The sequence below is a fragment of the Miscanthus floridulus genome, chromosome 19 (genome assembly GCF_019320115.1).
Source record: "Miscanthus floridulus cultivar M001 chromosome 19, ASM1932011v1, whole genome shotgun sequence".
In the NCBI taxonomy this organism is placed as follows: domain Eukaryota; kingdom Viridiplantae; phylum Streptophyta; class Magnoliopsida; order Poales; family Poaceae; genus Miscanthus; species Miscanthus floridulus.
This window is the reverse complement of record NC_089598.1, coordinates 88,708,673-88,735,025: the sequence shown is the minus strand read 5'-3', so window position 1 is coordinate 88,735,025 and position 26,353 is coordinate 88,708,673. Positions and strand designations below refer to the sequence as shown.

General features: G+C 47.0%; 1 protein-coding gene across 1 annotated transcript in view; it reads right to left on the bottom strand.

Moving 5' to 3' along the window:
- Positions 1-26,353, bottom strand: part of LOC136526906 (ABC transporter G family member 36-like) — a 31,165-nt gene that overhangs the window by 2,152 nt on the left and 2,660 nt on the right. Inside the window, exons 2-16 of the mRNA XM_066519479.1 lie at positions 12,229-12,349; positions 12,022-12,110; positions 11,862-11,946; positions 11,462-11,621; positions 11,298-11,374; positions 11,138-11,191; positions 10,964-11,054; positions 10,544-10,845; positions 10,175-10,456; positions 2,188-2,504; positions 1,922-2,082; positions 1,575-1,835; positions 1,087-1,367; positions 648-977; positions 287-577 (exon numbers count right to left, since the gene is read on the bottom strand). Of these exons, the coding sequence (XP_066375576.1) occupies positions 287-577; positions 648-977; positions 1,087-1,367; positions 1,575-1,835; positions 1,922-2,082; positions 2,188-2,504; positions 10,175-10,456; positions 10,544-10,845; positions 10,964-11,054; positions 11,138-11,191; positions 11,298-11,374; positions 11,462-11,621; positions 11,862-11,946; positions 12,022-12,110; positions 12,229-12,349 (2,902 nt within the window). The remainder of the gene's footprint in view (positions 1-286; positions 578-647; positions 978-1,086; positions 1,368-1,574; positions 1,836-1,921; positions 2,083-2,187; positions 2,505-10,174; positions 10,457-10,543; positions 10,846-10,963; positions 11,055-11,137; positions 11,192-11,297; positions 11,375-11,461; positions 11,622-11,861; positions 11,947-12,021; positions 12,111-12,228; positions 12,350-26,353) is intronic.

The following is a 26,353-nucleotide window of genomic DNA, read 5'->3' as shown; positions in this document are numbered from 1 at the left end:
CCTCACCATTTCCTCCTGTAAATTTGTATGGTTTGCTTGGTTGGTGTTGCTAGGGACTATTATTCATTCAAAAATAAAATTAATTATAATACGTCACAGGAACTAGGCATCTTTACAATTAAAGAAAAAACACCTAAAACTCAATTCCTGAAATATAGAACATGTCATTTGACCAAGGCTCACCTGTTCCCATGAGTAGTAACTAAGAAGAATATAGACTTATAGAGGGAATGAGGCCCATTGAAAAATAAAATTTCCTAATGCTTTAAGGCAATAGCTCATTTACCTCATCAAAGGCTTCAAATATGTCAATGCTTGGTTGATGAATTGTGCAGACGACTGTTCGACCGGTATCAACAGTGTTCCTCACTGTCCTCATCACAATTGCTGCTGCACGAGCATCGAGTCCTGATGTTGGTTCGTCCATGAAAATGATTGAAGGGTTTGCAACAAGCTCTACAGCAATCGTCAACCTCTTCCTCTGTTCGATCGACAGGCCATTAACTCTAGGTAATCCAACAAGAGCATCTCTTACCGGTGTGAGCTCCACAAGCTCCATCACCTCCTCAATAAACATCTGCATCCCCAAATCATGGATGTTCAGAAAATAATAAACTAAAAGTGAGTGCTTATCAGATTCAGCTGACCTTTCTTGTCTTCGAACTCACATCCCCTGGAAGTCGAAGGCATGCCGAAAACAGCAGCGACTCATGCACTGTAACATGTGGGGAGTGGATATCATCTTGTTCACAGTATCCTGATACGCGTGCAAATGTTTCTTGTTTCTTTGGATATCCAGAAATGCTGATACTCCCCTTGATGTATCCATTGGTCTTTCTTCCTGCCAGAACATCCATCAGAGTTGTCTTGCCAGCGCCACTGATGCCCATCAGGGCAGTCAGTACTCCTGGCCTGAAAGACCCACTAACGCCCTTTAGGATCTCCAATTTATCTTCTAGAACTTGTGTTTTCATTTCCTGAAGTTTTCCATTGACAATTTTTCTTATACACTTATAGTTCAGGAAAAAAGAGAAACTTGATAGTTAAAAACTTACAATTATTTGCTCAGTCCTATAGAAAACTCACCTGTGGGACATCGACAGAGTATCTGATACCATCAAAAGTTAGTGAGAGTGGAACAAAGGGGAGAATCACCCCCCTTTGTGCAGACATATAATTGGTATCAGTACTAGCCAAACTCGTTTCATTGTAGCTGCCTATGTCCTGACAAGCACTTTCATATGACTGGCAATTACATCCAAATTCCTTCTCTTCATGTAATGACACATCTACAGTCATACCAGTCAAATTTGCATGTTTCTCCTTTAGTGTCTCTTCTGATACTGACGGATACGAGTGCCCATATGCTGTAAAACCAAACAGGACATACATACCTCTTAGCAAAGTTATCAAGCTATTTGGTAGATTCAAGGCATTCTGTAAGGCATTGCAGTTCCTTGTTTCAGTTCATACTGTAACTGCAAATAGTGTAGATCATGGTAATGTACCAAGTTTTGATCACTTAACAGTCCTGCCAGAAAGGTACTAGTTAGTAAATGAAGGTGTGCACTCACACTTGAGGTATGCAAGGCAGAGCGTGAAGAGAGAGTTGAAGAGAAGCGTGAATCCAAGCAATGCACCAAAGCCAATCCAGTACCACTTGGCTTCTGGAAATATTCCATGGGACTTGAGGATAAGCACACCAAGGGGTTCAGTCGAGCCTGGAAGGACCTTCTGCCAACTTTGTCCCAAGAACTCGTTCACTGAGACAGCATTTTGTGCATACATCATCGGAGAGGTCCAGTATCCCCAAATCCACCATTTGTTCATGTCTTCTGGAAGTCATGAAAGGAAGGGGCAACTTAGCAGCAAAAGCTGCAAAATGAGTTCAAAATCATGGAACAGGATGACGGATTTTTACCTCTAGAAAGAACAAATCCACCTAAAAGCATAACAACTAAAACTGCAAATGATCCAAAGACATATGCAACAATCATGTTTCTTGCTGCTCCTGCAATGAACCGGAAGAGGGAAGCTGCCATCTGATTAGCTGCTAAGAAAAGCAGATACTGCTTGAAAAGCCTAAGGATAATGAGACTCTGTCAGTCTGTCATAAAAAAGAGAGAATAGCATATGCAAGTGATTAAATACATAGGGTAAATATAGGACATGATTAATAAAACCCACCTGACTACATCTGGATCAAATCCAATGGCATAATAAGTTATGAAAACAAACCCACCAACTTCAAGAAATGTGATGGGGATCTTGAGAATCCATGATGGTAGAGTGTAAGTCCAAGCAGGATAGAAGAGGAGATCTCTTTGCTTGAAAAAAATGGGTAGCTTAAAAATGGTGAGGGTAAGCTCCGAGAAGCCATTGAATATGATCATGAGTGTTGTGAAGAAGAGTGCACCCATGTATATGCCTCCATTTGCCACAGAATCACGGTGCATTTTCGAACGGAAGAAGAGTGTCATCTCAATGACTGATAACAGGATCAGCTGTGTTGCCAAACGAACAAGTAGACACAGTTGTGTATTTGGTTAAGTAATGAATGTAACAAAGCATAGCTAGTGTTAGTCATCATTGGCCATGTTATCAACACTTCAAGTTTTCATTATATTCATGGCATTTGAAACCGTAAGGCTCCATTATCAACGTGGCAATTTTCCACATTTTCATAGGAATTGTGCTTTCTTTTAAATTCCTACATTCCAAAGACACTGAAAACTGGACATTCCAACTAATAGGAGCATCCCAACTTGCTAGTTGGTGAGACATTCAACAAAGGAAATATGTTTATGCTAATTATGCTTTATCTTAGGAAATCACCCTCCTTGCAGGTTATTTAGATTTTAGCCAAATATAGCTATTGGCTTTTAGCAACATACAACACTGAACGATATATTATTTGGTAAGAAGAGAGACAAACTGCTCATGTCAGTGCTGCATAAATAGTATTTTTTTTTTGAACGCAATGGCAGGAGCTCTGCCTTTCAATTAAGTGGGAAAAGATAGTTTATGTACAACCTAATTTAGTCGAGGAAAGGAAAAGAACCTCCCCTCCCCCCCTGTAGCATTTAAAACACCCGGCCCGCCGGAGAGGGGTCATCTGCTACCCATAATCGATTGCTCTCTTCCTTTGCTCTATATCATCCTTTATCTTTGATGCCACCTGCAGCACTGTATGTATCTTGTTGTCGAAGATTCTCCTATTTCTTTCTTTCCAAACGTTCCAGAAGGTGTAGATTAGTGCCCCGTTCAGCCTCCTACGTTCTGATCTTGGCACTTTCGTCGTCGCATCTTCCCACCATGATCTTATATCGGTGGGTTGCACCTGGGGTTGCTGCTGGATCTGAGGGAAGTTCTCCCACGATAGGATATGATTCCAAACCCCCTTCGCGAAGGGGCAACATAAGCATAGGTGGAGGCCGGTCTCTAAAGGGCCATTGCAGAGCACACATTGTTGATGGTGTGGCCACCCTCTCCTCTGTAGGTTTTGTGCCGTAAGAATTTTATCTTGCACTAAGATCCAGGCAAAAATCTTGCATTTGTTCTCCACATGCGCACTCCAGATCATCTCTGTACTGAATGAGGCGAGCGAACCTCTGAACTGTATCCTGTAGGCCGAGCGGGTGGAGTATTTCCCATCACCGGTCCACCGCCAGGTGATGGTGTCCTGGGCGCCTTGCTGCAAGTGTACATGTTGTATTCGTATCCAAAGGGACACGAACTCCTCAATGTGGACAGCGGAGGTGATTTTTCTCTGTAGCTTGCGTATCCAACTGTTGTTCCGGAGTTCTTGTTTCACCGTTCGGTTTTTCCTTGAAATTAGGCAAAACAAGTTTGGTGCTAAGTACCTAGGCGCGTGTCCATCGAGCCAGTTTTGGTGCCAAAAACTGGTCTTTGTACCATCCCCCAAAGTTATATCGATTGAGGAGTTGAAGAGGAGACGGTCATCATCAGAGCATGGAAGCTCATAGCCGTTCCAAGGCTTGTGGTCGTCCATCCATTCCTGCCAAAGCCATCGCAACCGGAGGGCTCTCCCAAATCTATCAAGGTCGATGACGCCTAAACCACCCAGATCTTTTGGCCTGGTAACAGTTGGCCAGTTAACAAGGCAGTGTCCACCATTGGCGTTCTCCTCCCCCCTCCATAGGAACGATCTTCTGATTTTGTCAATCTTTTTCTTAGCCCAAGCAGCTAGAGGAAACACAGTGAGGTGGTAGGTTGGCATGGAGGAGAGGACAGATGTTACAAGAGTGAGACGTCCCGCTTTGTTAAGCCATCTTCCTTTCCATTTGGGTAACCTTTGCCCAATACGGTCTATGAGAGGTTGCACGTGTATTTTTTGCAATGCTCTGATGTGTAGCTGCAGGCCCAAGTACTTGCAAGGGAAGGTCCCTCTGTGACCGTTGAAGGGTGAGAGGGCTTGGTCTAGATCGACGTCTGCACAGCTGATTGGGTGTACCGAGCTCTTTTGTAGATTGATATGCAGCCCCGAGAATGAACCAAAAGCGTTCAGGATGGCTTTGACGGATTGAACATCATCATTCGTTGGGCTGATGAAAATGGCGGCATCATCCGCATACATGGAGGTTCTCCATTTTGCCGCCGCTATTGGAAGAGGGGTGAGTACCCCTTGTTCGGTTGCCCGGTCAAGCAGTCGTTGAAGCGGGTCCATAGCAAGGATGAACAACATGGGTGATAGCGGGTCCCCTTGATGGACGCCTCTTGCATGGCTAAAAGGAGTCCCCTGACGGCCATTAATCAGCGGTGTGGAGGTGGATGTACGCAGGAGGATAGAGATCCATTCTCGCCATCGTTGTCCGAATCCTAGGGCTTGTAGAATCTCAAGCAGGTACCCCTAATGGACCGTATCAAAAGCCTTGTGGATGTCTAATTTCATGAATAAAGCCGGTATCTTTTGCTTGTGCAACCTTTGAACCGCGCCCTGGACGTATAGAAAGTTATCATGGATGCTTCTCTTTTTGATGAAAGCGCTCTGGCAATTGGAGACAAGTTGGTTGAGTCGGGGGGCAAGTCTGTTTGCTAACACCTTAGAGAAGATCTTCGCAATGCTGTGGATGAGGCTGATGGGTCTGAAATCAGTAACTCTTGTTGCATCTGCCTTTTTGGGAAGGAGGATGATGCACGCCGAATTTAGCCATTCGAAGCCCTGGGCGTTCAAGTTGAATAGGCTGTTCAGTGCCGCCATTATATCGTCCTTAATGATTTCCCAACACGCTTTGAAGAAGGCCCCCGTGAAACCATCTGGTCCTGGAGCTTTGTCAGAAGACATGGAAAAGATATTGTGTTTTATCTCTTCCTGGGAGAAAGGCAACTCTAGATCGGAGAGATCGTGTTGGTTGTATCCAAGGGATTGCCAATTTAGTGTGGAAACTCGCTGTGTCGCGGCACCAATGTGATTTTTAAAATACTCTCGAATGACCTTTTCTTTCTCTTGATGAGCCACCGCGACCCCCCCTTCCGTATGCAGACAATGTATGTAATTCTTTCTCCGGCGTGCATTTGCTCTAGTGTGGAAGAACTTTGTGTTAGCATCCCCACAGCGAATGTACGTTAGTCTTGCTCTCTGTCTGATTCTTGATTTTTCGATGGCCGCGAGTCCGGTGCTGCGGGCTTTGAGGCGGCGACATAGGTGAAGTTCTATGTCCGTGAGCAACCTATGCTCTTGGGCTGCTTCTAATTGTAGTAGCACTTCTTTCACTATTGCGAGTTGCATCCTTGTATCCCCTATCTTCTCTCTCTTCCAACGCTTGATGCCTTTTGCCACACGTGCCATTTTGATGTGTAAGCGTTTGATCGGTAGAGCGGTGGCGACCGGTCTATTCCAAATGTCGTGAACAAGATCTTGGAAGCCGTCCATCTTAGTCCAGTAATTTTCAAAGCGGAAGGAAGCGGTGTGATTGTGGTCAAGTTGTCCCTGGAGCAGCAGCGGTGTATGGTCCGACATGAGCGAAGGTAGGGAGTGCAAGAAGCATGATGGGAAGGACAGCTCCCACTGGGGGGTACATAGTAGTCTGTCGATTCTAGTGAGCGTGGGGTTTTGTTGTTGATTGCTCCAGGTAAATCTACGGCCATTTAGCTTGATTTCTTTGAGTCCCAAGTGATCGATCGTCGCTCTAAATGCCCCCATGAGACGTCGGTTGAGATTGGTGTTGTTTTTATCTTCCGCCTGGTAGATGAGGTTGAAATCTCCGAGGATGAGCCATCTATCATTCTCCGGCGGCGGAATGCTTTTCAGTTCTTGGAGGAATTGAATTTTGGCGTCGTCCCCTTGCGGCCCATAAACCACAGTAATTTGCCACGTTTTTGCATCTGCCCTCATCTTGATTTGCGCAGTTATAGTGTTCGCGGTAAGTGCAATGTCGGATAGGTCGAAGAAGTCTTCGTTGACCGCCAGGAAGATGCCTCCACGTGTTTGTTCCGCCGGGAGCACACTATAGGAGTTTTCAAATTTCGCTCCGACTGTTCGGCGAACTACATTACGTTCCATAGCTTGCATCTTTGTTTCTTGTAGACATACAATGGTGGCGCCGGTGGTTCTCACGAGCTCACTAACTGAGTCCTGTCGGGCGCCATCATTTAGCCCCCTGACGTTCCAATTTAGAACCAGGCAATTCAGCTGTGCCATATGTGAACTACTGGTACCCTACGTACAATAATTCTTCGTGAGTAGGCAAGTCGGAAGCCATTTGTTGGTTCAGTATAGTCAATAGGCAACAAGGTAAGGCCACAGTGGCGAAAGCACACACAGATTATGAAAACATCAACACGTAGTGGCCGATACAACTGAAAGCCGCTGGCTGTAGGCACGACGATACAGAGCACTTGCTCCCTGCACGCTACCAGGTGACGGTTTGTTGCAGTTGGGTGGGAAGGCGACTGTAGGCCTCTGGCTGTCGCCGAACCCAAGCGGTACACAAAAGATGTGGAGCTCGAAGAGCTTCCGCAGTGGCAAACGATTACTACCATTTTTTTACAACGGGCGACCCCTTTGCGACATCAGACCTCTAGGCATGCGGCAGCGCCTCGTTGGCGTCGAGGCCACACAGAGCCGTCATTGCCTTCACGGCGTCGTCATTAAGTGGTCCCTTGTACAAGCCGAAGTAGCGCAGCAACGCGTCGTCATGGCTGAGTCCTTCCCTGTCGAGGATGCCCAGTCTTTTCATCAGCACCTGCCTGGCCCTCGCTTGGGTGTCACCCCTTGGCCAATTCATGGCGGCTATGCGGACGCTTCTACGCGCCGGTAGCGGGGGCTTCTTGCGTCGATTTGGTGTGTTGTGCTGACGCGGCTGGACCTGCAAGAAGGGTGGAGGCAGGGATTGTGAAATTCCCTGTAGGAAATCAGATACCAGAGCATCATTGGCGTTCGTCGTTTGGCCGGCATTGTTTACCTCCTCGTCGTCGGCATTCTGTTCCTGCCCCAGTTGTTGAGGTTCATTTGCCATGTGTGTGCGGCTGGTGCTGTTGCCGGACACCCCGCGGACACGGCGCCTGGAGTAGACCGCGCCAGGGCGGAAACGCACCACCTGGGCATATCTGGCCTGCTGTGTGTGGGCGCGGGGCGCACGGAGGGGGCCTGGCCTCCTGGCGTAGACCTGGCCCGTGCGGAAGCGTCGGTCAGCCACGAGGCGTGCACGCTGCTCTGTCACGACGTCGCGGTCGTCGGCGGGGGGAACCTGCAGTTCATTCATACAGGTAGGAGAAACGTTTCCGGTTAGGTGCCCCGAAGAGGAGTCGTTAGCTGGTTCGTATGTGCCATGTGCAGCGGCATCTGGAGGGTCGTTCGGTTCGCAGGTTGGAGGGGCAGAGACCAAAAGGATGACGGGCGAGTCGTCGCATTGACTCTGTTCTACACGCACCTTGGGAGGGCTCGGCGACGGGTGGTGGTTGTTGCCGTTGCCTCCGTTGAAGTCCGGTGACTTGCAGCGCAGGCGCGGCGACGGTGATTTTGAGCGCGACGTCGTGTTCCTCGGCTCCGAGCGCGCGCGCCTGTGCGGCCTACGGTGGGTCGCCCTTTCCCTGCTTCGTCCCCTGGCTCCGCAGAGGGCCTCAGCCGGGTGGATGACGAGGTGGTGCCGATCCCCCGTGTCAGCATTTGCAGCGTCGCCGTGGTTCGGTTGTCGTGCACGTTTGCGAGCCGCGTCCCCGCCTGCGGACGTCTGGCGATCCCCGCGGCCGTCCGCGTCGCTGTGCAGTGGTCGTCGGCGACCCCCACGTTCCGGACTTTGGTGTCGGCGGCCACCGTGCCTGGACGCGGAGCGCTCCCGCTCGCGGTCCATTGGTGCCCTTGACAGGCTGCGGGCGAGCCGCGAGTACCACCTGTCCCCGTGGCGTTCACGGCGCCCACGATGGTCGCTGTCGTCGTCGCGGTTGCCGCCCCGGGTGTCAGCCGGTGGAGGGTCGTGGCGGTCGCGCGGCATCCTTTCTCCATCCACGATCCCGTAGTCCCACGTGAAGACTCGGGGGGCAGCGGCCCGGCCGTCTCTGCCCGGAGGGTCCTCCACCAAGTCAAGGTGCACCAGCACCCTGAAGGTGAGTCCCCGGCGGCCGCGGGTATCCTGCGAACAGTGGGCCTCCGTCTTTCTGCATGACAAAGTCAGCCAGGTTACCTTCGGGATGTCGGATGGGTTGTGCGTCCACGCCCAGACGCAGAGTGCCCTGGTGTCGGCACGGTCCAGCGAGGTCTTCTCAACGTAGTCGATGTCGCAAGCTCTGGCGACCGCCCTCTTGGCAATGCTCTCGCTCCAGGCGTGGAGGGGGATGCCCTCGAGGCATAGGCGGACGCGGAACTTGAGGTCGCAGATTTCTCCGTGTGTCACCAGCTGCCAAGGTCTTGTGTGGATGTCGAGGTTGCGATAGGGGAAGGTCCCCCGCGACACCGCCTCGTCGCGGTGGTGCCGGTGCTTGAAGTCGACGAAGAAGTCCTCGGGCGCGTGCCTGACGACGGAGACGTCTTCCGGACGAACCGGGAACTGGTTGCAGATGGCCCGCTTGATGATGTCCGGCTCAACCACCGGGCGGCTCCCCCCCAGCCAGGCCACCATGCCATGCATGGAGAGGCGGTCGAGCTCCTGGTCCATTGAGCCCACGGAGAGAGCCACTGCACAGGTGTCCAGGGGACGGACGGAGGGGTCCCCGGGCCTGGCCATGCCGCTCGCAAGCAGAGGTGGGAAGTTTGTTACGTCGAGGGGAGGAGGAGCAGGCTTGGGCGGTGTTGTTTGCTGCCTGGCGACTGGAGATCTTGTAGCGCACACCTTGCTTTTATGTCCCCAGCGGCCGCACGAGAAACAGCGCACCGGGTCCCTGCAGGTCGCCGCGGCGTGGCCAGGGGCGAGGCAGCGGAAGCATTTACCTCGCAAGCGCCGCAGCAGCTCCTCACTGAGATGATGACGCGCTGAAATGACCTGGGTGGTTGAGGGTGTTGAATGCGCCTTGGTCTTGAACCCGGGGAGACGCCACCAGTATCTCGGGCGCACCATAGACCAGCCCTCCTCACCTTCGCTTGAATGCGCCGCACCGGCCCCCTGCCACGCCCCGGAGACGGGGTTGGGTCTCCCCCCACGGGAAGGCGAAGTACCCCCAAAGCCGGGCGGAGACAGGATAGTTGGAGATGACAGGTCGGCGGAAAGAGTGCCGCGCCTCCCCGACGCGGATCTGAGGCAGGATCTTGCAGGCGCAGTGATGGTGGGGTAGTAACGCCTCCCCGGACGGCAGGAGAGGGTAGCGGCGAACCTAACGCGTCGGGACGACGCGCCTTCCGTCCTTTCCGACCCTGCCGCAGCAGCAGCGGACCCGGCGGAGGTGGCGCCGAGGCGGAGAAGATGCCTCGGAGAGGGGGCAGAGGACACCCCGTGCGCCGCAGCGGAAGCAGCGGCGGACGCCCCGGGGCCCGGACGGCGGGGAGACGGCGTACGGGACGCGCAGCGGCAGTAAGGCTGTTCGATCTGTGGCCGTGAGCCACCGCGGGCGGAGCTAGCGGGATGTGGGGGACGGCCGCGGGGAGGGGAGCGCGTAGGAACACACGGGGACCGGGGGCCGCGGCCGGCGGCGGCGGATCTGGGCTGGTGGGCGGCGTACGGGGGCGGGGGCGGGGGCGGGGGTGGGGGCGGAGGAGAGGAGCGTAAGTTCAGGGGCCAATTACCTGTACAACTCGAAACATGTAGAAAAATGAGTTCCTTTTCATTAGCAGAATCTCCCGATCGATGTTGGCTTTCAGCAGCTCTTTTGCACTTACACCGTACTTTGAGGTTACCAAAGCTGAAGGGTGGTTCATGCTCTTGTCGAATGACACGGAAATCTCATTTGCCATGGCCTGTCCAACACGGAACGAGCGAAATGAATCTGCAAATTCCTTCACTGAGATGTAGCAGTAGGTCTGGTCGTGCTGAGACCAGTACTGCTTCTGATCCTTTTTTGACGTCACCTACTCAGAGTTAGCAGATGAACAAATATATTTACTAAGAGTTATACATAAATGTAAGTAGCAATATCATGGTTCAGTTGGTCATACTTCTTGCAAGAAATCAGCGGCACCCTTTCTGTCAGGGCATCTGAACCCCATGGACTCAAAGAAATCAAGAACATCCTCACGGGGCCCATGGTACACAATCTGGCCATCTGAGAGGAGTAGGATGTCATCAAACAAGTTGTATGTCTCGGGTGCAGGCTGTAGCAAAGAGATGACTGCTGTTCCACTAAGGATGTGAATGGCCTGTCTGAGAGAGTTGATAATCTGGAATGTTGTGGAGCTGTCAAGCCCATTGGAGATCTCGTCCATGAACAATGCTTTCGCTGAACCAACTAATATCTCACCTACAGGTTGTACCAAAGTCAAATACCACCAGGCAGTGATTATTATTGTTTCTAGAGGACAAATGAAAATTTCAGAGTTCTGAATCCAGGACATAATTGTTGGTTGTTATGTCTGTACCTGCAGTAAGACGTTTCCGTTGTCCTCCAGATATACCCCTGAACATCTCATCCCCTACCATTGTGTCTGCGCATACCTCTAGTCCTAATATCTACAACAATGATTGGTAAACCTAGACCATGTAAACTTCAGGCCATTCAATATTGCAAACTACAAGTAATCTCCAATTTTCACCTTCAACATGTACTCCACTACCACATTAGCTTTATGCCCTCCCAGTGCAGCTGCCTGAAATGAGCATAACAATTTTAGTGCTCCTGTTCTGATTGGTATTCATGCAAATGATTAGGAAGCATGAAAAACTATTTATGTATGCATGATTTTCATGTCATACCTTCATGAAAGCATCAAGGTCAGCATCAGGCTTAATGTTTGCCTCTTTCTCTCGCCTTAACAATTCACACAATAAGTCTGAGTAACAGAAATACAGTACCAATCAAGGAATTTGTAAGTACCAGCGGTGTTTTCTATTGTGAGAGCTTAATTGTTACATCATACCGTAGAAATATCCAACTCCTTGGCACCTTGCAGAGAAGGCAAGCGTTTCCCGCACAGTCATCTCCCCTATGTGAAGATCATGCTGGTTTACGTATGCAGCTGTCCTTTGGGGCACAAAATCATCCATTTCATGCCCATTGGAAGTGACTTTTCCTGAAACCTGCCAGAAGAGGAATTTGGCATGTGATTATAGCGTCAATGCCTAACCTAAATAATGCCTAAGGATAATGAATGGTTCTTAGTAGATTGAAAGCACAGCCAAATATACTTTCAGCAGTTATATATTCAGTAATTAACAAAACCTAAGACCTGGCCTAAAAGCTCTTTTCTTCATACATAAAAGCATAATTTCTCCAAGGCAAAGCATTTGGCTGTATAAGTAAATGCACAATTTGTATACCTTAAGACTCTTGCCTAACCTCCCAGATAATGCAAGAAGCAATGTGGTCTTCCCTGATCCTGGTGGGCCTAGAAGCAGAGTCATTCTGCAGAACAGCTAGAGCAAGGTGACTACAGTGAACTCATGAAGAACCCGTCCATTCAAGAAGAACAACATATACCTCTGAGGCTTGATGATGCCGCTGATGCCATTGAGGATTGGCATCGTCTGCTTCCTGCTGGGCAATATATGTAGGGTATTTGCAGCTCCCTGAACGAGAATTCAAAAAGTCTCACACCATATGAAATTTAAGCAATATGAAGCTCAGGGATTAATATTGTTGAAATTCTAGTGCTGCATACACTGTACGGGGGGCAAATAGATATACCTCGAAAATGTTAGTGATTGAGTTTAGAATAGTTGGCAGGCCCCTGGTTCCAATGTGAACTTCAGCATCGACCTTCAGATGCTCGAAACGCACCTCAATTGTCGGAAGAACAATCCCAACTCTACAATCAAAATATGGAACAGAAGCATTAATTGCATCTTATATATTCAGTCTAATGGCAACGTAATAAAAACGTCCCTTTGTCATCCCTTCAATATATCCTTTCTGTCATTTTCAATTAGTCCTTGTAACCACACAAGCAGCGACGGAGGCAGCAGTGGGGCTGCACTACAGGAGACGCGTCCTTTGCCGAGTGCAATTGCACTCGGCAAAGGCTTTGCACTTGTACGTCACAACTTGCTCGAAAACTTCTAAATTTTTTACCACAGCCTCTACATGCGATGACACGACACCTCAACAAGTTTCGTGATTTTCGGACTTCGTTTGCATTTTATATAATTTAAAAACACTTTTCTAACAAGTTGGTGGTCATGTTTCGTGAAACAGATGTTCGAAATTTCACGAATGTCCCTGCACACGTCCTCAAAATACACTAAAAAACATGAATACCTAAACATAAAAAATTTAAAAAATATACCAAAAAGTCATAGAAAAGTTCCAAATTGGAACATGTGCTTCCAGGTACTGTATAAATGCCACAAAAAAAATTTGAAAACAAAAATAAAAAAAATAAAAATACTTTGCCGAGTGTCGGAACTGGCACTCGGCAAAGGAACCTCTTTGTCGAATGCCAGGCTTGCAGCACTCGGCAAAGACAGAACATTTGTCGAGTGCTAACGGCTAGCACTTGGCAAAGGATGACGGAGGGGCCACCGGCGTCGGCTGAGGTATTTTGCCGAGGGTTCTTCTTTGCCAAGTGCCTGACACTCGGCAAAGAGGACGTTTGCCGAGTGTCCCTCTTTGCTGAGTGTTTGGCACAAGGCAAATACGGCCTTTGCCGAGGGCTGGCTTTGCCGAGTGCGGCACTCGGCAAACTGCCTCTTTGTCGAGTGCCCGTGTTTCGACACTCGGCAAAGCTCCGAGCACTCGATAAAGAGCGCGTCTCCCGTAGTGCTGGGGGCTCTAGCCCCCCTACCGACCCTAGGCACGTGGAGCCCCCTAAGTTCTCCCTTAAAATTTTATGCATATATGCATTAGATAGGAGGGGCTAAGGTAAGCCTGTATTCTTTTGTTCAGCCCCTCCTAAATTTCTTTCTGACTTCAGCAAGCAGTTTTGTCGTTATATTTAACTAAAAAAAGGCAAATAGGTGCGCGTTGAGAAGCAAAATAAAATGCAACAATGCGAGGAAATCTTACATCTTGGGTCAGCTTTGCATCGAAGAAGAGTGCGGCAGCGTGCGCTGTACAATTTCTATGTCGCGGGATGAAACCAAGCGCGACGAAAAGCATCTGGTAAAGATGAGCCCATCGATTCGTCTCCAACACCTTCCATATATTGTCAGTCCATCTTCACATACTCATCTGTCGCCCGTAGACGACGAAGACGATGGGTATGGCCGCCAGTCGCTTAGGGCCGTGCGGGTCAGCGGGTGAGGTGGATGCCTCCAGGAACGGCGGCATTTACCGGTTCGGAATTCATAGGGCGAGGAGGTAGACGTCGCATCGAGCGAGGGCGACCTCAGCGGAGGTGAGCGCTAGGACGGCGGCGGCGGCAGAGGGTGTCCGGCAGCCACGTTGGAAGAAGACTAAACCGAGAATGGCCGGGCCTAGCCGCCTCGCTCAACCAGTTCAACGACCAGCAAATGCGCCATTTTTAATAGAAAAATATAAGAAAAAAAATCTATACTATATGTACCAAACCCAATAGAGGACTTGAGCAGGCTATCAAGAGACAAAATATTTTCTTTTAAAGAGATTTGATTGGGAACTTTTATTTGTCCAAGGTCAATATAGAATATATAGAATTTCTTTTCAGAGATTTTTTCTTACTATGTCTGGGTCAACAAATAATTCGAAACATCTTGACTTTTTTTAGAATAGGTCATCAAATAGTAATAATTCGAAGCACTTCTTTTTTCACTACACTGTTTTGGAAACCCAAGGACTTGATCGAATGGATACGGAGAATACAGGATTTCGGTCCTAACATGAAAAGGCGGGAAACATGTACTAAATTTAAAGTGGGTAAACATAATTCCATACTCAATCTCATAGATTACTATAGAATTATGTGGAAAACCGTATTTGATGAAAGTTGTATGTACCGCTTGGAGGGAGATCTTTCCTATATCTTTCGAGATCCACCCTACAATATATGGGGTCAAAAAGCCGAAAAACAAGTGATTCATTTTTTGCCCTTATAAAAAATGAATTCTTGAACTTTTATCCTTTGTACTAGGTAGCGTGTCCGTGCGTTGCTACGGGATAACTAATAATTTATACTAAAAACACACGGATCGCATGATAAGATAACAATACTGTTAAATTAAATATCAATGTTAAAGTGGCATTTAATCCAAAAAGCAAAGTTTATGAATTTAACACAGTCACGGAGTGCGCGGCATCGCAGGCTCACAAACTCTAGAGCTTCCAGAGATTGGGTCGAATCTAACCTAGAGCCTCGGAACCCTGCATCTTTTTCTGGACGGGCTTCACTTCGGATGCGCCGATAGCAATATCAACGATCTCCCGTCAATGGAGTCGTATGGATCCCCATACAATGGCTCAGTCATGTAGATTTTGTTCTTCTTGTACTTGGATATACTTGTTCCACTGAAACTTTCATTGAAATATTTAGACACAAACAATGTCTGATCATCGATGTCCCTCACCCTGGACCACTCCGGCGTACGGTCGTGGAGGTTGCACTTATAGATCACGCTGTTGTAGGTGAAGCTCTGTGTCTCATGGAACGTGCTCATCATGGCACCCACAATGTGCAGCTCACCGTTTGATTTCAGGTAGCTATGGTGGCAGAGCCCCGCAGGTGGCGACAGCGATGGCAGCAGCATCGCGGTTGGAGTAGCACCGGCGGCGTTGCTGCTGCAGACAAAGATTTCTCTAGTGCAGTCGATCGCCAAGAACTTGTCTTGGCAGTAGACGATGGACCCCATGGAGAACTTCTAGTTTGGTGTCAAGCAACATCCACGTGCTGTCGACTCCAACCCGACAGAACGCGACCAACGTGGAGCACCCAAGCATGGCCATGGCCACGCACTTGCGGCCGGCAACGTCAGGCAGCGTCAAGAGCACGATCTCACGGAAGAACGTGTCCCTCATGTCTTCTAGCTTGATGGCTCTGCCTGCGGCATCCGCGTCCCCGTAGCCATTAGTGGGATGGAGGACCCACCGACCATGGACCCTAGATCGGAACGCCGCCGCGATGTGTTCGCCTGCTGGTGGGAGCTCAATGCGGGGATGTAAGGAAAATGGACCCTTGGCCCATTTACTTTAGATTTTGGTGTTTGATGACCAACACAACCAAATTGGACTAATGAATTTGCAAGTAATTATTTTGTAGTTCAATAGGATGCAAGACGTGACTTGGACAAAGGTGATGTGATGATCCGATGATCAACACCTTAAGCAAGACCTTAGGAGCATAAGTGAAGACCCAAGATATCAAATAAAGTCCAAGCACGAAGATAGGAACCAAGCCACATGCAAGATCGCAAAGAAACGAGCTCACAGAGATGACCGGACACTGATGGAAAGCGACCGGACGCTCCGATCAGAGGCTCAGCAACAACAGTAGCGACCGGACACTGGACTGGATGCTGGCGGCAAACCTACCAAACGCAGGACAACAACGTCCGATCGAGTAGAGAGAGGTTCCAGAGCGGCAAACTTGCGACCGGATGCGTCCGGTGGCATGTGACCGGACGCTGGCAGCGTCCGATAAGTTGTTCGTGGCTCCAACGGTCGGGAAGACTGGACGCGTCCGATCAGGACGACTCCAGCGTCCGGTCAGTAGCAGAAAAGCGGGACTTCATCCCCAACGGTTACTTTCTCAGTGCGGCTTATAAATACAACCCCCAACCGGCCAAATGGTATGGGTGTAGCTGAGAAAACATATTAAGGGTGTTGATACACCATTTTAGTGATCTCCACTTGCATAGTGCTTAGTGTTTTATTAGGTAATTAGCGTAGGTGCTTTGCGAAGTGCTTAGGTTGATTAGACCACCGCTTATGCACTTGCTCTAGGTTTAGGCCTAGTGTTTAGTGAGATTTGCATACCTCTTACCACTCGGTGCTTGCGCGCACCATTGTTGTACATCGGAGGGGCTTGTAGTCTTGCAAGATCACACCAACCGAGTTTGTGGTGTGGTCGCCACCGTGTATCGGAGGGAACAAGGCTCGCGGCGTTTCGGCCAAAAGCTTGATAGTGAAGACGGTGGGGAGCATCCAGGAGAGGCTTGCTAGAAGGCACGTCAGAGACCCACTTGCGTGTGGGGAAGGTCCGAGGCTATCCATGGAGTTACCCGACTGAGAGCTTGGCCCTTGCGAGGGATTCCTTACGAGGGGCTCCAACGAGGACTAGGGGGAAGCTTGCGCGCTTCTCGATACCTTGGTAAAAATACCAGAGTCATTGATGGGAGTTTGCATATCTCTACCTTGCTCTTTAGCTTCCACATTTACATTGATTGTATTACTCATTTTGCGGTAGAGATAGCAACACACTAGCAAAACCGTAGTTGCACATTTAGATAGTTTATCTTTTGCATATGTTTTGCTAGGGTTAGAAAAAGAGGCCATAGTTTTGGAGTTAGATTTTAAGTTGCCTAATTCACCCCCTCTTAGGTGTCACGGTCTTCTTCAATTGATATCAGAGTCAGTTGGCTCAATTTGGACCTTTGGCTTAACCGCCGTTGAGCCGACGCTATTTAGAGAGGTTGGGATGGATACCTCTAGGCCTCCACACTTTGACGGCACTAACTTCCCATACTATAGAGCTAGAATGGCTTGCTACCTTGAGGCGGTTGATTTAGGAGTTTGGAGAGTCACTCGTGACGGGATGAAACCCATTAAGAATCTCGATAAACACACGAAGAGTGATGAAAAGGAAATTCATTTTAATGCTAGAGCAAAAAATTGCTTGTTTGAATCTTTTAGCATGGATGTGTTTAACCAAGTGTTCACTTTAAATATGGCACATGAAATTTAGTTAAAACTTCAAGAGCTCCATGATGGCACAAGTAATGTCCGTGAGCAAAAACATTGTCTAGCTAAACAAAATTATGATTCCTTCGAAATAAAAGATGATAAGCTTGTTCGTGATATGTATTCTCGTTGGAATCTAATTATCAATTAGCTCAATTCTATAGGATTAACAAAGCTAGATGATGCAGACATCGTGAGGAAGATCATCTTTGTGCTACCACAAAAGAAATATGCAAGCATCATCACCATCCTTCACAACATAGAGGACTTGAGCACCATGACCCCAGCCATAGTCATTGGCAAGATAGTGACATTTGAAATGTCACGTAAGATGGGTCAAGAAGAAGCCTCTTCATCAAGCAAAGGTAAAGCTCTCGCATGTGATGAGAAAAAGAAGATGAAGGGCAAGCAAGTTGAGACAAGCTCAAGCTCAAGCTCCTCAAGTGAAGATGAAGAAGAAGATGATGATGATGATAATGATGAAGACTCAAGTGATGATGATCAATCTTCCTCCTCCACCTCTGACCTTGATGAAGAATCAATCAAACTAAACAACAAGTTGGAGAAGATGATCCAAAAGCTCAATGTCAAGGGCGTGCCCATCCAAATCCAAGATCTTATTTTCACAAATCAAAGAAATGAGTAAAGAAAGAGAGGATGCTATGGATGCGGTGAGTTGGGGCACTTTGTGGAAGCTTGTCTAAATAAGCCCACATCCAAGACAAAGAAAAAGGCATGCAAGAAACAAGACCTCACATCAATAAGGACATGGGATGATTCTTCAAGTGAAGAAGAATACCATCACAAGAGGTGAGGGTGCAAGCACTCATCATCAAGCTCTTCTCATGTGTGCCTTATGGTACGAGGTAACAAAAGCTCATCCTCTAGTGAGAGTGATAGTGATGATGAAATGCCTTCTTATGAAGAAATTGTACAACAAAATCTTAATTATGCTAAAGTTTGCACTAGTCAACAAAAGAAGCTCAGAAAGATTAAAGAAAAGCTAGATAGTTCACAAGAAACATACAAAACTTTGCTTGAACAATATGAGAACTTTGCTAATCTTAATGTTGAACTATCTACTAAAATTGAACGACTTGAGGCTAGTGCAACAATAAATGCATGCACAATCAATGATGAGCAACTTGTAAATAAAAATGAAAAATTAAAAGAAAAGTTAGCTAGCTCACAAGATGCTTATAAAAGTTTACTTGCTAAAATGGAAACTATGTGCAAACATTATGGTGAGCTAACTAATAAAGTTGCTAATCTTGAAGCCATTTGCACAACCCCCACCAAGGCATCTAAAAAGAAAAGTTCTATCATTAATATGTCTAAAAAGGATGCCTCTACTTCTTGTAATGATATATGTTTAGACTCACCTTTGTGCAACCAAGTTTGTGTTGAGAAAGTTGTTGTAGATACATGCACACAAGAGGTTACAAAGGAGAATAAGCAACTCAAGCAAGAGGTAGCCCGCCTCACCAAGGACTTGACTCAAGTGAAAGGCAAGGCGAAGCAAGCCCAACTTCATCAAGATAACTCTGTCAAGGGAGTGAAGAAGCTTGATGAAGGACAAACCATGGTTTGCTATGTATGCCACAAGGAAGGACACAAGTCATATGAGTGCAAGGTGAAGAATGGGGGAGGCGCAAAGAAGAAGGAGAAAAAGCAAACAAGCAAGCTCTCCAACACCTACACTAACAAGGTGGACAAGAAGACCTCCACACCTTATCTCTTGAAAAATAAGAAAAATAACAAGGTGGTGGCCATCAAGGTGAACAAGCAAGCCAATAATGGGGCCAAACGTTTTTGGGTGCCAAAGGAAATCATTTCCAACATGAAGAGCACCAAAGAGGTTTGGATCCCGAAAGGGAAGTGAGAAGTCCAATGGACATCGGGAATTTGGAGACTTGGCAAAGTATGGATGCATTTCATGGGGTGCATCATGATGGACAAAATCATTGTCAAGTGGGTTAGTGAATACTATGGACCCAAATTCCCCTTCCCATATTAGGTAACTAGATTCAATTTACTTCAATTGGTATTAGATTTAAACTTTCCTACAATTGGTATCTTTTAGCATCTAGTTACTCCTCATGCCTAGGTTTGCATTTGTATTCTTATATATTTTTTCATGCATACACTAGGTATTTCATATGGTAGGCTTGCTCGGTTTCATTCTTATTCCTTGGAGCAATCCTACATGGTTTAAAATTATTTAGGAGCATGACACATAGCTTGTCCTTCAATTGTTCATCTAATATGTGCCAAAGTCCAAATTGTAGATAATTTCTCCCGAATATCGCCTTCGAAAATGACTCTCACATTCATGTGATGTCATCTTTCAAGTGGTATTTTTTATTTTAAAATCAATGTGCATATTTCCTGCAAGTATTCCATACTTGTGTGCACAAATTTAGGGGGATGTTACTCTACAAGTTGGATACTTTGAGACTAACACTTTTTCAAGCTTATCATGTGTGTAGTAGTCTCATTGCAAGGAAAATAGAGTCCCCGGAGTTAAGCATCATACTTCAAATATTCACCATCGATTGCAAGTGGTAGAAATCAAATTTATTTCTACATGTGGTATTTCTAAACCAATATCATCATGTTGATTTCATTTTGATATTTATATGCTTTCTCCGTGCATTATATAGATTAAATTCCCTTATACAATACTTTGCCAATTATGCATATGCTTTGACTTCTATCATATGTATGCATATATTTAGGGGGAGCTTGGTCTATATAATGTGAGAGTCAAAATTTGTGATCTATTTCACTCTACACACAAAGGATCACAAAGTTTGACCCTCCCTTGTGCTACTAATGTCTTCCTTTTTGGTGTTTGATTTCAAAGGGGGGGAATTTAGAGGACCAAAAGCAAGCATTAATTTATAGTAATGGTCCAAGAAAAGGAGGATAGTGGATTATGGATTAGCCTATGTAATGGAAAGAATTTATAGGAAGCAAGGCTTAAATCCATAATACCACATGGGAATATTTGCAAGGGCAAGATAAGTTTTTATGTAGTCTTACAAGTAGTATCTTTTAGCAACATATAACCTTGCCCCTTGCATTGCATCCTAGCAAGTAGGTAGTTTTTAAATTTCAAAATTTTATTATTTGCTTGCTTTGGTCGAGCTGTCATCAATCACCAAAAAGGGGGAGATTGTAAGGAAAATAGACCCTTGGCCCATTTACTTTAGATTTTGGTGGTTGATGACCAACACAACTAAATTGGACTAATGAATTTGCATGTGATTGTTTTGTAGTTCAATAGGATTCAAGACGTGACTTGGACAAAGACGATGTGATGATCCAATGATCAACACCTTAAGCAAGACCTTAGGAGCACAAGAGAAGACCCAAGATATCAAGCAAAGTCCAAGCACGAAGATAGGAACCAAACCACACGCAAGATCACGAAGAAATGAGTTCACAGAGGTGATTGGACGCTGGACCAGACGCTAATGGAAAGCGACTGGACGCTCCGATCAGAGGCTCAGCAACAGCAACAACGACCGGATGCTGGACCGGACGCTGGCAGCAAACCGACCGAACGTAGAAGAACAGCGTCCGATCGAGTACAGAGAGGTTCCAGAGCGGCGAACTTGCGACCAGACACATCCAGTGGCATGTGACCGGACACTGGCAGCGTCCGATCAGTTGTTCATGGCTCCAACGGTCGGGACGACCAGACGCGTCCGATCAGGACGACTCTAGCATCCTGTCAGTAGCAGAAAAGCGGAACTTCATCCCTAACGGCTACTTTCTCAGTGGGGCTTATAAATACAACCCCCAACCGGCCAAATGGTATGGGTGGAGCTAAGGAAGCATATCAAGGGTGTTGATACACCATTTTAGTGATCTCCACTTGCATAGTGCTTAGTGTTTTATTAGGTGATTAGCGTAGGTGCTTTATGAAGTGCTTAGGTTGATTAGACCACCGCTTATGCGCTTGCTCTAGGTTTAGGCCAAGTGTTTAGTGAGGTTTGCATACCTCTTACCACTCGATGCTTGCGCGCACCATTGTTGTACATCAGAGGGGCTTGTAGTCTTATGAGATCACACCAACCAAGTTTGTGGTGTGGCCGCCACCGTGTATCGGAGGAAACAAGACCCGCGGCGTTTTGACCGAAAGCTTGATAGTGAAGATGGCGGGGAGCATCCAGGAGAGGCTTGCCAGAAGGCACATCAGAGACCCACTTGCGCGTGGGGAAGGTCCGAGGCTATCCACGGAGTTACCCGATCGAGAGCTTGGCCCTTGCGAGGGATTCCTTGCGAGGGGCTCCAACAAGGACTAGGGGAAGCTTGCGCGCTTCTCGATACCTCAGAAAAAATATCAGAGTCATCGATGGAAGTTTGCATATCTCTACCTTACTCTTTAGCTTCCGCATTTACATTGATTGTATTACTCATTTTGCGGTAGAGATAACAACACACTAGAAAACCGTAGTTGCACATTTAGATAGTTTATCTTTTGCATAAGTTTTGCTAGGGTTAGAAAAAGAGGCCATAGTTTCAGAGTTAGATTTTTAAGTTGCCTAATTCACCCCCCCTCTTAGGCATCATGGTCCCCTTCAGGGGACACGGGCACCGGCGAATGGATTCAGCAGCGTCACAGACGCCGCCTCGTCCATGAGCGCCAGCCACCCACATGAGGAGCCGCACACCACCTTGCCGCGCACGTCGGGCAGCGTCTTGGACAAGACCTTCTTCTCCAGGACATAGTAAGAGCCGACGCGGTCTGAGTCGGGGTCAAACGGGAGCAGCAGGAGCGGCCCGAAGGCCGCGAACGGGATGGCGGTGCACCATGGGGAGCAAGCGGATCGGAAGGACGCCGCGTCGTGGCCTGATGTGAGACGCTACCCGATGGACTCGAGGAGATCCTCTGGCAGGCCAAATCTCCAGTCAGGGAGAGGTAGGGACCTTCTTTTGGGATTGGGAGGCGGAGCCATGAAAGACAGATGACATCAACTATGGTTCACGCAAGAAACAACAAGCGAGGGTGATGGAACACGTGAGCGTGAAACCAAATGAAAGAAGAAAAAAGTTATCCCTTTTGCAAATGCAAAGAGGGGAAGTAATTAAATGTATGCAGATTTGGCAAGGTTCTCAGAAATGCAAAGAGGCTCCTTTTGTCTTAATTCTCTTTCCTTCTGTGTTAATTCTCTTTCCTTTTGCTCGTTGTCATATATGCTGGTGCATGTAAACATGCAATGTGTATATGGATAGCACAATAATTTTCTACTTCCTATTTTGCCGTGATTCCTCTATCACATGACAAGCAATATTTAATCAAGGAGAATGACATAATCAATCAGTAATTAAGATGTTGTGGGATCGCAGGCGTAGGTAGACGAACGAACCAAAACAAATGTCGCACCAAAAAATATCGCATCAAGCATCAGTGTATCAATGCCAACCATTGACTCATCCTCTAGAGTTTACAAATGTAAGCCATGGCAATAAATTGCAACAATTCAGGGCAAGTTCAGTGAGAAATCCCTCTTTTTCAAGGTTTAACTTCAGTGAGAAATCATCATTCTTTTTCTTGCCTGCCTACATCAGATTGTTCAAAAATAAACAAAGATCAATCCACATACATTTTGCAGTGAAGAGATAACTTTGTGACCTGGCTTGGTGTTGCTGTTACGGGAACACCAATTCAGCAAGCGAGGTCTAGAGGTGCAAAGGCCTAATGCCAAACATCTGAATACCATCCAGTGCTAATAAAAAAATTAGCAAGCTAAAAATTCAGTGGCTGTAAAAAAAGTTGACAAGAGAAAAGTATCTAATATATTCTACCAGTAAAGTATCTAACATTGGTACACCAAGCTCATGAATTGAGACTATCAGTAAATAAATAAGGCTCGAGCTACTTGAAACGAGATTGGTATAGATAAAAGGCTAACTATGCTAAAAAACAATGGCATCCAATGTGCAGGCACACAATATCGAAAAAATAGATGATTAACTATATAACAAGAACGTCTGCAGCATCATGAACTATGGTTGTGTAACATCATGAACGACGAGCGATGGAGGATGGGCGACGTCAATCGGTCTACATATGCGAAGACGACAGCTCGAGTGCATGACTCAGGTGGCGTCAAGGTAGCGGCGTGGTAGCCAAGGATGACAACTCGAGTGGATGGCGTGGGCGAATGGCGAGGACTACGGCGCGGACATCGTGGAGGCGGCGGTGTTTCCAGGTGCATAATGTGGGTGAACGGCGAGGACGACGGCGCAACGTCGTGGAGGCGGCAGTGTACATGGTGCATGAGGAGGATGACGGTGCGGACGCATAGACAAGACGATAGAGCAGGTCGTGGAGGGGAGATCGCACGGGGAAGGGAGATCGCACAGGGAGGTGATCTTGCGGCGACCTTGCGGCGATCGATGATGTAGCCACAGGTGCATCCACTGGTAGGCAGACGGTGGATGATCCATTGTTGTTGCTTCTCCATTACACGACGAGGAAGAAGTAGGGGTGGCTCGATCATGCAGGGGCTTGAGGAATGGGGCGCACGACGATCGTCTCCGTGCAGCAACCAATGACGTGCTTGAGTCCTACCAAGAATACGCGTTCGATCGTGCAGCGACGAGTGACGACGGTCTTCCGTGTTTGTAGCGCATGCAAATCAGGGTCAAGAATTTTATATTTGTGGCACGAGGGCGGTATGATCGAGCATGAGATGTGGGTGATCACTTTCCTTGTTTGAGGCAATTAGGGTCAAAACTTTCTGTGTTTGTAGCGCATGCAAATCAGGGTCAAGACTTTCCGTATTTGTAGCGCATGCAAATCAGAGTCAAGACTTTCCGTGTTTTCTTCGCACCAAAGGACGCAGTATGCGGGAGATGTCGTGGGATCGCAGGCGTGGGTAGATGGACGAACCAAAACAAATGTCGTACAAAAAAATATCCACACTTTATTTTTTTAGTTGTAGGAAATAAGAGCATAACTTTAGTTCAAAGAATACACATCTCTTTTTTTTTGTGTTTGTAGGAAACTAAACTAGACCTTCTAGACAGTTCTATGGTTCGTGACATGCTTGGAAGCCAGTTTGGCATTTGCTATTGCCAGTTGTGCCGTCTTTTGGTTGTGTCATATTAGCATGGCATTTTGATTTGTAGACGATGTCCAACACTATGCTTGGTCGGTGGTACTTGGTTGGATCCAAAGTGTCAGTCACCAGTTAGTGAGATGACATAGTGGTTGACAACAGTATATAGGCCATAGATAGATTTGGATAAGGTCACTTTTCTTCAAGAGCTCCAAGACCGGCTTTAGCGACCTTGGCTTCTTTGGGGGATTGCAACATTATCTATAGGAAGGTGAACAAAAACAGTGAGCTTCTTACCACCGGGCAATAGGTTAATTCTGATGTTTCCTAGTGGATCTTGAACTCCTTCAGATACACCTCCATGGACATTTGTTTACATAGAGTAATGAGTACCATCACCCAACATTGGAATGCATTGATCGAGTCTTCACCACATCAAATTGGGTTGACAAATTCCCAAACCATATGCTATGGGTGGCATCGTCTAACCGCTATGATCATGTGCCCCCTTGAAAAACAACATTGTTTCACCTGCGAAGGAACATTTTGGTGTTGAGTCCATATGTCCAAAGTTCAAGGGATACCTTGAAGCGGTCTAGGAGGGATGAAGTGTGGAGGTGGACTATTCCAACCCTGTTGTACTTTGGATCAATGACTATGAAACAATTCCAAAGCCCTCCAATGTTGGAGTAAAAAAATCATGGGTAGTATAAGGCTGCAACTCACGATCACAAAGGAGGTGGTATTCAAGTTGGGCGTTGCTCAAGAGTCTAGGTCACTGAGCGCTGACGAGTTCCAACTCTGTAAGGAGTTGAATGGTCACTATTTGGGTCTAGCATCACTGTAACACGATAGCTCATCAAAGGCCGTGTTTGTTCTTTTTTGCCAATGGAGATGTGAACACCAAATTCTTCCACTTAAAAGACTTCCACCATAACCGGCAGAACTGCATTAAATCTTTCGGAGTCGATGGGCTTTCGTTGGTGCAAGAAGAAGAGAAGGTAGATGAGGCTTTATCACTTCAACGAGCTGCTTGGTACCCCATGTATAGAAGTTGTGTTTGCTGCCCTCATGTTTCCTTGCCATGATGTCAATCTCTCTTCCTTGGGTGTTTGTTTCTCCGGAGAAGAGATCTAGTGGGTCATTAGGACATACAATAAGAAAAAAACACCAGGGTCAGATGGTTTCACTGGCCTCTTTTATAAGACAACTTGGTTAGTTACAAGGCTGATGTCATGAACGCCTTCCATGCTCGCTGGTCGCTTGATGGGAGGAGCTTCCACTTGATTAACTATGCCCTTCTCATCGTTTTAAAGGAGAACAAGTTAGGCATAGGAAATCAAGGCCTACCGACCGATAAGACTAATCAACAACTTTTGGGAAGCTTTTCTCTAAAGACTTGCAACACAGTTCGCTCTGGTCATGGACAAGTTGGTTCATCCCAACCAGAGCACATGCATCAAAGGGTTGCTTCGTCTTTTGGCTTGCCTTACATGCATCAAAGGGTTGTCTAGACTCTAGACACGCTCGTGTAAATGTTTTTTTTAGAGCTGTCTTTTGGCTTGCCTTACATGCATCAATAGCCATTTTTAAAACAATATTTCAACTACACCTTCAGATCAATAAGATAAGATATACTTACACATACATGGGCCAACTATGTCTCCTTTTGTGCCTCTTCTTCTTCTGCCCTACTTCATGACCGTCGACACGAACTACTTGGCACCAACACACCCTACCTCCTCTAGCACCTTCCAGCAATCTCCTACCACAGTTGTTTGCAGTGCAGCCTCGCTAGAACTTCGTCTTGCATTGGTACCATAGTCCATACGTAAACTCAATCATGAACCTTAAGGGCGTCAGTTCACCACAATTTTTACTTACTCCCCTTGCTTCCTTCAAATAAATTGCTTCCAGAATGAGATAGT